This window comes from Bombyx mori, chromosome 3, assembly GCF_030269925.1.
Source record: "Bombyx mori chromosome 3, ASM3026992v2".
Lineage (NCBI taxonomy): Eukaryota > Metazoa > Arthropoda > Insecta > Lepidoptera > Bombycidae > Bombyx > Bombyx mori.
In genome coordinates, this window is record NC_085109.1 from 1889616 (window position 1) to 1902193 (window position 12578).

Genomic DNA, 12578 nt, shown 5'->3' on the forward strand with positions numbered 1-12578 from the left:
GCACACCATCTAGCGATCACGATAACGGCTTCCGTTATCGTGATCGTAACAAAAAAACCAGTAGCATTCTAATATCATTAATGACATTTTATATCATACTGTATTTGATTACCTATAAATGGTCATACTCAGTAAAAATATATTTTTTTACTTTCCAAAAGGGCCTCAAATTCTTGTGTGCCCAAGGGCCCCAGCCTAATTTAAGACGTCCCTGCTTGCAGCCCAAGGTGGACGTTAGCCTGGTCCAGTGTGTCTGTCTAGACTCCTGTGTGACTTATGTGTTTCTCGATTCAGTCCTAGTTGACACCAATTCCACTGAGATATAGGCGGAGCGGTCTAGGAGTAGGAGCTCCAAGCCTAATCTGTGGTAGGTGGTAGGACCTCTTGTGAGTCCGCGCGGGTGGGTACCACCACCCTGCCTATTTCTGCCGTGAAGCAGTAATGCGTTTCGGTTTGAAGGGTGGGACAGGCACTGTAACTATACTGAGACCTTAGAACTTATATCGCAAGATGGGTGGCGCATTTACGTTGTATATGGGGTGGGTGGCGCATTTATAATACGTTGTAGATGTCTATGGGCTCCAGTAGCTATTTGACACCAGGGGGGATGTGAGCTCATCCACACATTTAAGCAATAAAAAAATATATCTGTGTTTGGGTCCCATACTATATATTATAAGTTTTCTTTGACAACTAAGTTCTTTTGTGTTTATTTTTATATATGCTTACCGTATTATTAGCAAATAACAAAACGTTATTAGATAACCTATAAAGATTAAAGTTTTGCTATCCAAGGATCGCTTGCACGAGATTTGGAGACATAATAAACAGGCTCTGGCGTCGACGATAACACGCCGCCAATAATTCACGTAATGATAACGTTTCGAATTAAGCGATTTATTTATATTAATGATTTTTTATACTTTTAATTCGTAAAAAAATACGGTTATTTATATTCTGTGGCGAAGTCGATTTACTCTATTTGATTATTTATTAACAGTGTGTTATCAAATAGGTTTACGTTCAAAATGCCGCCACCTAATATTACGTATTGACTGTTAATTGACGATTACAGATAAATTTAGTTTGTTTGTTCGTGATCTCTGCGCTCATGCGCTTTTTGCCTTGTGCCGTGGACCTCTGCCTTTTTCTTTTTTTGTTTTATATTTGCTTTTTCTCCCTACCTATTCGCTTATAGCCTAGGGGGCTATTTCAGCTACGCCCGGACGGGTAGATGAGCTCACGGGCTCAACCTATAGAATTTGCTAACACTGGCCCTGGCAAGGGCAGTACTACGCAGAATCTACCACCAGATCAGAATCGCGAGCCTCAGAGAAGATCGGGCGATGTATTTTTTTTTCTTTTTTCCTACCAATGCTGATAGCCTTGTGATGATATTTCAGCTTCTCCTTGACGTGTAGGTGAGCTCACGGGGCAAACACCGAGAGCATTGCTAACACTGGCCCTAGCAAGAGCAGTGCTACGCAGAATCTACCACCGGATCAAAATCGCGACCCTCTGAGAAGATCCGGCGAGAAACTCAGTGGGTTGTACCTATGGGTTAATTTACTCGTGGAGCCCTTCCTCGCAAGCGACGGGTTCGGCGAGGACGGTGACCGGTGCTTGTGGTACCTAAAAGCACCGTTAATGGATCGGGAGGATCCGTAATGAGATCCGGCGAGAAACTTAGTCGGGTAATACACTACAAAAAACAGACGATAGATGTCCCGCGTGTAGTGATATACAGTAGATTTTTTATTTCAAATATTACGCTATTGCTGGGTATATTGCTCAATCACAGCCCCTAGCTAATTAGCTCTGTGATCTTCTTGGTTTTAAATTAAAAATATCGCTGTTATCAGAAAAATCAAGGGCAGAAAAAAGCGAGAATGCTTTTTGATTATGTTTTGACAAGCCGTTTAAATCATTACAATTTGCGCACTTGACCTAATTAGACGATAATGAGAATGTTTTTTGTAACAATATTATTTATTCAGCTTAATTTGTTGAACTGTGACGTTAGGTTATTGTTCAAATTCGCTCGTCATTCGATTTATATATTCCAACAATTTATTGATATATTCCAAAACTGGTAAATAAATGTACATACATGTAAACTTTTTAAATGGCTTATTTGGTGGATGAAACGCAAATAAATTATGGAGGGTAGAGGTAAGGAGCACCATCTTGTATAGGGGACAAGTTGAAAAAGTGTCATCTGTAATAAACAGCAAATTATAATTCGAAAACTCACCGAATTAGCGCTAGCGTAGCCAGGGGAAATAGTATGAATATAGAAGTTTTCAACTGAGTGAAGTGTGCTGGATTGCAGTGAAGGCTATGTTTTTTTTTTTATTGCTTGATGGGTGGACGAGCTCACAGCCCACCTGGTATTAAGTGGTTACTGGAGCCCGTAGACATCTACGACGTAAATGCACCACCCACCTTGAGATATAATTTCTAAGGTCTCAAGTATAGTTGCAACGGCTGCCCCACCCTTCAAACCGAAACGCATTACTGCTTCACGGCAGAAACAGGCAGGGCGGTGGTACCTACCCGCGCGGACTCACAAGAGGTCCTACCATCAGTAACGTTCCGATTGTGTTCCGATTTACACTCCGAGCACTGTTCAGTGCTCTCACTGCTATTCGTTGCCTACGTTAAGGACTGACAGTATATATATATATATATATAGTAGTAACTTAAGGAATGATTGATTATACATGATGATGAATGGAACGGAGGAATGATACATGATTTCATAAATCTTCACTTCAGCACTTTTACCGTGCATAACCTCATTTCAATAATACGGTTATTAAGTTATTATAGATTAAATTGCTTGAAAAACAATATGTTCTTTTACTAAAAATATACTTTCTTTTAGCGATTAATTAAACTGACAATAACTTGAATATTCTATTTTCAAATATAAGTAAATTTAAACAAGATTTTTTTTGCTGAAATGAAAACACCTCCATGACAACGTCGATGACAGTATACTGTACTATAAAGGAACGGTTTGGCAGTATACTAATTTGACGTCACACTTTACAGTGCTCGCATTGCAAATCGGAATATACCAGAAGTGTAACAGCTTGTGGCGCTGTTTTTAAAATCTTTCCACTTGCTACTATGGCGCCATCTTAATTTGCTGCCCTTCAGTGAACACTTTTTAATATACTGAGATGGTTCTCCTTACCTCTACCCTCCATAAAAAAAATTGAATGTATTTCAGCTTTTTTTTTTTAATTACTGACCAGTGTATCCGTGCTGTCTCCCAAGGATTTGTAGGCCGGTCTTGTTGCCAGTACTCCAAGCAAAGGGGTCGTTTCCAAACGACTCATTGCACTACAGTAGCTGTCACTTGGTGAATACCTGTCAATTAGGCAAACAATTCCTTTTAAATAGGTAACGTCCAATTAAGCCCTTAAAGGCCTCGCAATAGTAATGTAATAGTAATAAAAACTAGTAATGGAAGGGCTAAATAAAACTGAGATAAAAAATAAAAGTCAATCAGTTTTTATTCATATTTTTGTATGTTATAAAAATAAATATGAGGGAAGCGTCCAATGCGCTGCGCAAAACCGCACTTGAGAGAGTCATTTGAACATCATAAATGACGCAAAAAGGAGAAGATTCGATTAACTTTTTAAATAATTTTGCATGGTTATTAGAAATATTGAACAATATTGGCCCATTTTTTAACTAAAGAAGTACGTACAACGATAAAAGTTTTCGAAAAATGTAGATAAATATGCCTGATCATGTTGAGATTTTTCAAAAATTTTTATTTTGTTATTTATTACCGGCACTGGACACAAGTTATAAAGCCTTTTATCTCTATTACACCAAAATCACGCAAACTATTAGCGTATATTTTGTCATTTTGAGTTTAAAATCTAGGTACTTTAACTTACTTTTTTTTAATCTGTCGTCTTCTCTCATCACAGTACTCACAGTCAGAATAGTCAGAGCAGGCACTCCCGAATAATCTATGAAAGAATATACAAATCAAATAATTAAACTTATTAAACTAACCGAGGCGATCCGCTGTCGCCAAGTAAGGTTGACTGTAATCGCAAGACACTAAGATAAATGCTATAAAACAATGAGAGCTCGCTAGTGATCGCCAGCGGATTTACTTCTGAGAATTTGTAGTAAATTTTATTTTACTGATCATTAAAATGCCGTTTTTCTTTCTATGCACGCTAAAGGTACATGTTCCAAGCAGAAAGAACTACCGGTGAAAATGTTTTTAAAATGCATTCTCTGGAGTGGTACTAAAGTTGAATATGTATGATACGTCTTAAATAGGCTGTGGTAAATACACCTGCGGTCTGCGCCTTTTAAAATATTTAGCATACGTGAAAGTGTGGGAAAATAAAATAAAGCTGCTGGACGGGATTCTCGGGTTCATTCAAAAAGTCAATGAAAGTCTCAGTAAATTCCCAATACCATTTTACCGAGATGCTATATCATTTTATTTTATCTTGTTTTAATCAAATTTATGTCAAAGGATTACAAAAAAAAATATTTCTTTTCTTTTCGCTCCATATTTCCTTTAAAGTATTTATGTAGTAATTAAAGATATTTGTGAATTGGACACTGACAGTAGAGGCCATGCATTTAGCCAACTACCATACAGTAAAAAAGAAAATAAATAAAGAGATACATGCACCAGATGTTTTAAAATGTCTGAATAATGACGTATTTCAAAATACTGTAGGCCAGTGTTTGCCAACGTGGAGCCCACGCCCCATAAGGGGGCAATTTCATAAATAAGGGGCGCAATCGAATTAAATTAATACAGAAAATCTGTATTAAAATTATTTTGAATCTGAATTTCAGTTTTTTATTATGTTTTGAAATATTACTTACTGTGTTTTGATAACAATTTTATAGTGATTCCTTAATAAAACCTATCATTTATGTTTTTAAGTGAACGAATTAATTTTTTATGTTAAAAATTATGGGGGCATAAAATTTTTAGTAATGTTACAGTGGGGCATGGCACAAAAAAGGTTGGGAGACACTGCTCTAAGCTTTATAAGTAAAAAACACAGATTAATAATTAACCCTTACTGCTTTTATCGTTCTCGGAACTCAAAGTGGTTAAGTGTACCTTGGTCCTATAGGTAATATCAAAAGGCTAAAAATGAAACAAAGCATATAAACCGGAAGTTATTTGAAAAATATTTTGTTCTAGATGCAAAAATGACGTAAAACATACCATGAAAATTATTTTGATTGAATTCGAATTAAATTCAAGTCTTATACCTAAAGCTTCTATCAATAATAGACCTAAAGCAACAAAACTTGTAAATCGATAACCTTTGATAGCCTAACCTGACATTAATACTTCACATGTTTGAGTGGAAATAAATTTCAACGCACAAACTGAATTTTTCAAAAAATATTATTCATAGATAAATAAGCAACGGGTTCACATCTCAACGGCGTTATCTTGACACATTATCGACGTCAGCCTGTCATTTTTATGCCTCGTTTCGAATGACCTTATGAACTTGAATTTAAATGAGACAAATTAACTTTATTTTCTCTAAATTTTACTAATTACAAGTTTTAATTTATAGATTAAATTCAACATATTCTGGGAAGAGAATCAATAGATTTAAAAGCCAATTAGGAATTTTGAATGAATATTTAGTCTTATATTTGAAATGACCTCAAAATCAAACGAAATATATTAATCAGAAGATGCCTTAACCGCAAATATTACCATAGATTATACACTTAATATATTAGAGAAATATTACCTAATTGTCCTTGCATTAGAACGTCTATGACGGACTGCCACAGAACTAAAATTCATTGCGATGTTTTGATTTACTGGTGGTAGGACCTCTTGTGAGTCCGCGCGGGTAGGTACCACCACCCTGCCTATTTCTGCCGTGAAGCAGTAATGCGTTTCAGTTTGAAGGGTGGGGCAGCCGTTTTAACTATACTGAGATCTTCGAACTTATATCTCAAGGTGGGTGGCGCATTTACGTTGTAGATGTCCATGGGCTCCAGTAACCACTTTACACCAGGTGGGCTGTGAGCTCGTCCACCCATCTAAGCAATAAAAAAAATAAAAATATTTTGCTTCAATTATTACATAAAATCAGCGAAGCCTTCGAAAGTTAATATAACCTATAAGGTACTAACACTACACATTAGTAACAACACTACACATTAGTCTCTTGCAGTTGTATTTAAATTTGACTAACAATGCAAAAACTAAAACAGAATGTACATAACTCTATGTCTATCAAAAAGAGAGTGAAGGACACAGTAATAAAATTCTATTGAAAAACTACAAGGCATGGACAAGTAAAGGCTTAAATAATGTTTAATATCCTTATCGCTTCGAGCTATCTCTTCCAGGCAAACATGTGTCGAAATAAATTATTAGGTAATAGCATAGAGCATCGTTTATTAAAAATGTACTGGAAAGAACATAAATACGGATACTATAAACGGATCCTCAGGGTGGCGGCGACAATTGAGACACTTTACGTCCACACGAATTAATATATTCTCTTTAGTACACGAATGCAACAGAGATATGCTAACCGCCGGTATTTATACAATCATCTTGACCTATTTTAATATAAACTTAGTAGGTAATATTAAACATTGTTCATCTTAATTATTCTGCTGATTATTTACGTACAATTATTATTTAATAATATCGAATTATGTAACATAAATAACATTAAGGTTTATTGCGCCGGAAGCTGTCAAGCGGAAGGCGCCAATAAAATATTTAAGTATAAAGAAATATGAATGAACTATTTACTTGATTATGAAACTAATAATTATATTAAGTATAAGACAATAATAAGTTCTATGTATTTCCTAAGTTCGTAAATAATTTATGAGAGGCCGGAAGTGTTGCTCGATAACACTACATTAAGACTGTTAAAATTTTTGCTCAACTTATTGAACAAGCACAAATATGATGATACATTAAGTTAGGCCAATTTATTATTCAAAAAACGTGCTCAGCGGTTTCACCCAGGCCTTTTTTTGTAATTCATAAAGAATAAAACACTTCATTTTCCCGAGATAAGCATCCGGTCAATTAGCAGATCCGTTTGTAGGTAAAAATACGAATTATAGAACACGTTGTCACATTTATTTGTTGTACCTATAGCTTAATAATATGTGTACAGCATTAAAATAGGACAAAAACTAACTTTCTGTGAAATTTTACGAAGCCAACTCAGATTCATATAAAACTTTCGCTTTTATAACTATCTAATATTAGTCTACATACTTAAATCCATTTTATCATTGATTGTTAAATGACTTCAGTTAATGTATTATTTACTAAGTAGTGCTTTTTTTTTTTCCTACCTAAGCTGGTAGCCCTGAGAGGCTATTCCAGCGTAACCCTAACTAGTAGGTGAGCTCACGGGGCTCAAACCTGATGACGTTGCTAACACGAACCCTAGCAAGAGCCGTGCTTCGCAGAATCTACCACCGGATCGGAAACGCGACCCACTGAGAAGTTCCGGCGAGAAATTCAGTGGGCTGTGTCTGAGAGTTAATTTACTCGTCGAGCCCTTCGTCGCAAGCGACGGGTTCGACGAGAACGGTGACCGGTGCTTGAAGTACCTAGAAGCACCGTTAGTGGATCGGGAGGATCCGAGATGACGTGTTTTGGGCGACGTCGACTGCTTTCCATTCTGTCCGCAGGATCGGGAATGACTAAGTTGTGCAATGCTTTTATTAAATACAGTAAAAACCAGTTGACGCATCGAGTCAACGGTCTCATAAAATACTAAAGGCGGGTGGCGGGCCGGTTGTTTCTATTTTTCATTCATCATTTTTTAAGCACTCCTATAAATATGTCAGTTGTATTTTTTTTATTTCATAATGTCATTTAAAATTAAAATTGACGAAAGTAACTATCTTTGATATTTCATCATGTTCAATGTGCCACACTACAGAAAGATATTGTAAATTACAGCTTTAATTACCCCATAAATCAAGTGAAACAAAGACATCGGTCTGTTGTTTACCTTATTATCTTTAATATATTAAATTAATATTATTAATTAGGTAGGTATATAAATCACATATTATCTATATTATACACCATTGTATCATGTTTGTTGTATACCTACACGGACTTTTTTAAACTGTGAATTCCTTCTCGTCGAATGTAAAACTATTATTATTGTTATGAGCGGCAAATGTTATTGACTGTTTTTTATCGACAATACTCGACATACAGTGGCTTACAATCTGCAGTGGGGTCGTCACGTTGTATGCAAATCAAAACACAACAAACGGTTAGAGTTTGTATTCTGCAGAGTTCTAATAATTATGATAAAAAGTGCTGTGATAAAAATTACTTGCACGGCACAATGCCGCCGATGAAGAATCGAGTAACAAACACTCTGCAGATGAGCACTACTCGTGATTTATAAAATTATAATTTTAAATGAAATTAAAATTGCAAATTAAATTGTGTTGCAACGTGTTTTACACGCGGGAGGAAATGTACAACTTTTCTCCAGCGGTGCACGTACTATTTTTTCTCCTACCAGGCAGAAAGTTCGTGGAGTATCGAGCCGGGGTCTAGGGGCGAAGCCCTGGCCGGGGGTAGGGTAAAAAAACAATTTAAATGTTTTTTTATTTTTAAATAAACTACCACTAATTGAATAAGAACTGTCTGAACTCATCTTTGTAATATTGATAAATTTTATTGCCTTTTGTTTATTTCACTTTTACACTAAACACAATATTGCAAATTACCCGAGCACAACAATGGCGGAGAATTATAAGTGCGTGAGAGCAGACGTAGACACTAACGCGCATGCGCACTTGTGCCCAGGGAGAAAAAGTTACACTTTCTTCCCTGTACAGCGGGAGGAAAAGTTACACTTTCTTCCCTGTACAGCGGGACGAAAACCGAACTTTCGGCGTAGGTAGGAGAAAAAAAGATTTAGCAGCTGAATTTCATTCCCCGGTTCTTCTCAGGGCGTAGAGTAAACATTTTTTGCTAATCAACAAAGTATGTTTTGATGATATTAATAAAGTAACTGATTTGAATTTAGATTTGCTTGTATATCAAACGAAATACTAACAAGTCGACAAGTTGTAAAATGTTTGGAGGTAGACTGAATAAATGTAGACTGATGAGAACTAAAGATTCTTCAATCAGCACTAGACATACGACAGCCAAACACAAAATCCGAGTAAGAGAATCACGCGTAGGTAACAAGAAATATTCCGTCGATAAACGAATAAGATCTTTATGTGATTGAGTCTTGGTTCTAAGTTTCATAAAACTTTTTTAATCTCAAAAAGTGAGATATTTCTGACCTTTACAGGTCAACCAACAACCTTTACGACTTCGGAAGCACATTTTCACTTTCTTCATAACGTTTGAATTAAATATTATGGCATAAAGTTCTAAAATATCGAATAAATATTAGACAACAACAAATTGGTAAATTAGGAATTTACAAAACATAGTAGGTAGGTACCTACAATAGATAAAAAAAAATATAATTATAAAATCAGTATAAATTCTGTAAATGAACAAATTATGATTTTGCTTGTCACGTCTGATTAGCGGATATGAGATAAAAGCGTAAAAGGACCTCGAAATATATTATATATTTCACATTATGAAGAATTGATAAAACCAAATTAAACGATAAAGAATGAATTTTAAACATTAAGTAGGTAGATATAATAATATGTTAAGCTATACAAGTGACATTTTTATCTAATAAATCTATGGATATAAAACAATATAAATTAACGTGCTTGTGTTTTTTAATATACATATATACTGTACCTACCATAAATACTTTACTTACTCACAACTATCCATTGACCTCAAAGAGCTCTGTGTTGACAGATCATCTTCGCTTTTTCTAGGTGAACTCTTAAGAAACCGCATAATTTCACACACACAGTTTTACAGTTTATGATATTGAAGTCTTAAACTACGCACACCCATATGTGACCGTGGGCAGAAGCTGTTTGTGCGATAAGAAATTTTACACAATTTATAATGTTAAGAGTTATCTTTCTATATTTAGGTGAGCAGAATCGATAAATGGGGATCGTTTTTAATAGCAACATCCTGTGTGGTTAGTGCGAGTTTTTTAACGTTCTCGATAGCGTAAAAGTTAGCTCATATTTGTATAGAATCGGATCGTTTGCCTACGTTTGCCGCTAGGGACGCTGTTCCAACTGCATACAAAATTGGGTTAACTTTTACGCTATCGAGAACGTTAAAAAACTCTCACTAAGCACACTGATGTGCATATGGATATGAAATTTGATGTTTTCGTCTCATACTTCGATTGAAACTAGCCTGTTTCTCCTAGTGTAAATGCGTCGCGTGGTGGTATAGGTTGGTAGCACAGTTCTGAAGCAATCATGTGTAGTCTTATTATTCTTAGCCAACTAACTTTCATAACACATCTCAAGTTGGGAGAATACATTTATTCTGTGTTTTTGCTAATTGGTGTGATGGATGGGATGGATGCCTTATAGGCTAGCAAGGTGCCTTATTAAACAACAAAAACAGAGCTTCTAATTCTTCGCAATGAAAAGAGATTTATTAACAGGTTCTAATCTCAAACTATAAAGTGTGCTCATTCATTTTTGCATTTCTCATTTCTCATTGCATTGCATTTCTCATTGCATCAATGCTTCAATACTCCAATATCGAAGCTTTTTTTCCTACCTATGCTGATAGCCTTGAGAGGCTATGTCAGCTTCGCCCTAACATGTAGGTGAGCTCACGGGGTTCAAACCGAGGTGTTCCTAACACTGGCCCTAGTGATGCTGTGTTGTTTGTGACATCTGATTACGATATAGCATCAGGTGAGTTTAGGATTAGATTAATCTCTACTTCGTAATAAGTACAAGTTGACACATTATGGATGAGTATTCAGACAATTGTATGACTTAGTTGGCTTCTGATCTGATGATTTTTCAAAAACTGTTAGATGTCGATCAAAATCATAAAATACTGATCATTATAAAAAATTGATGCATTGCTTTCACTAAAAGCAAAATTAAATAGTTTACTAAAATAAAACAGCACACCAATGAAACAAATGTTTATTTACACATAAAATTGAGATAAGCTTTGGTGTTTAAATAAATAACTAGACCATACAAAAAATTATATTACAATTTTAAACTAAAAAATAAGTTTTAAAATTTAATAGGCTATTAAATGTTACTTTCGGACACATTTCAAATACAATTTTATCACAACATAGAAGTAATTAAATGAAAAATCCTACTGCAATAAACAATGCGATACTTAAAAGATAACTACTATCAAAATCAGAAAATGTTATTTTTATAACTCAATTTGTATTTTTGTTTTTCCTCAACTATAACATTGTTTTCCAGACAATGTCCAAGAAAAATGATTATAAAGTCACAAGTTTATCTTTGCACTTGGTTACATCTCAACTTTTGATCAAATAATTATGTTATTTAAAAAACTATGTTCATTGAAATTCAATTCTAGAAATCTGAATTCTATTTTTAAGATGACACTCATGTTTCTTGTACATCAAATAATTTAGTCATGTAGCCAGATACAAACGGCTGTGTGCTAACGTAATTGTAAATTAAGTCAAATTTAACATCTTGCCAATACCATTAGCATTTTCAAATATTTACAACTAGATTAATCAACGTGGATCCCATGAGAATAGTTAGTAACAAACAGAACTGTATATTTGAATTAGCTACACCTACTTTATTAACTACATATGTGGATTATAAATCTGTTTTTTTTTTTTCATATTGGAACTGATTTGCTGACAAATAAGCAATGCTGTCGTAGGTACTTTGTAGCTAATAATACTTTGATTGAAAATTCAGTATGACTTTAAATATTGAATCCCATTTTTCTCATACAGGCCTTGTGTTCTTCAATAAGTGGTCCACAGTTCTCTTCTCCATTTTCTATAATGCTGAAATTTGTTAACAGTACTTTGAAAATCTTGGGATTTATATCGGTACTAAATCAAGAAAAAAAAAAATTGTAGTCTATAAAAATAGATACTTGTATTTACTTTTGTTTCTTATGATTATATGTAATGTAGAGAGAGAGAGAGAGAGAGTATTCTTTATTGTACACCAAAAAACAAATAAACAGTGTGATACATTAAACACAAAAAAGTACAATTGGCGGTCTTATCGTTTTGTAATAATTGATGTAATATTACTAGATTTATAATAATGATTATCATTTAAATCCTGAACACTTAACCTTACCATGCATCGCGTGCTCTTTTTGTTTCAGGGCAAGCACAGCAAGGCTTTAGTTTAGGTTTCTCGACGTTTTCAGGTGCAGGACCTTCTAAAACTTTAACTTCAACCGCTTTAGCACTAGCGTTTCCCATTTTTCAGGAGGTTTTTTCACATATGATGCAATTCAATTTATTATTTTTCAGTTCGCAGCTCACATGACAATATTGACAGTTGACAGTGACTAATTTGACACATGACGGTTTTGACAGAGCGGAATCATATTTTGTAATTTTATTAAGTCTTTGAGAATTCGTATTTAAAGT

The 12578-nt window shown here is 34.8% G+C and overlaps 1 protein-coding gene across 2 annotated transcripts in view; it reads right to left on the minus strand.

Annotated features, from left to right (window-relative positions):
- The window catches only part of LOC101736087 (neutral amino acid transporter 9), a 28770-nt gene extending 18627 nt beyond the window's left edge, over window positions 1–10143 (minus strand). For both annotated transcript variants that reach the window (XM_062675009.1, XM_038020890.2), the window contains exons 1-3: window positions 9846–10143; window positions 3921–3995; window positions 3261–3378 (exon numbers count right to left, since the gene is read on the minus strand). In XM_062675009.1, the coding sequence (XP_062530993.1) occupies window positions 3261–3378; window positions 3921–3995; window positions 9846–9928 (276 nt within the window). In that variant the 5' untranslated portion in view covers window positions 9929–10143. The remainder of the gene's footprint in view (window positions 1–3260; window positions 3379–3920; window positions 3996–9845) is intronic.
- Window positions 10144–12578: the final 2435 nt, after the last annotated feature.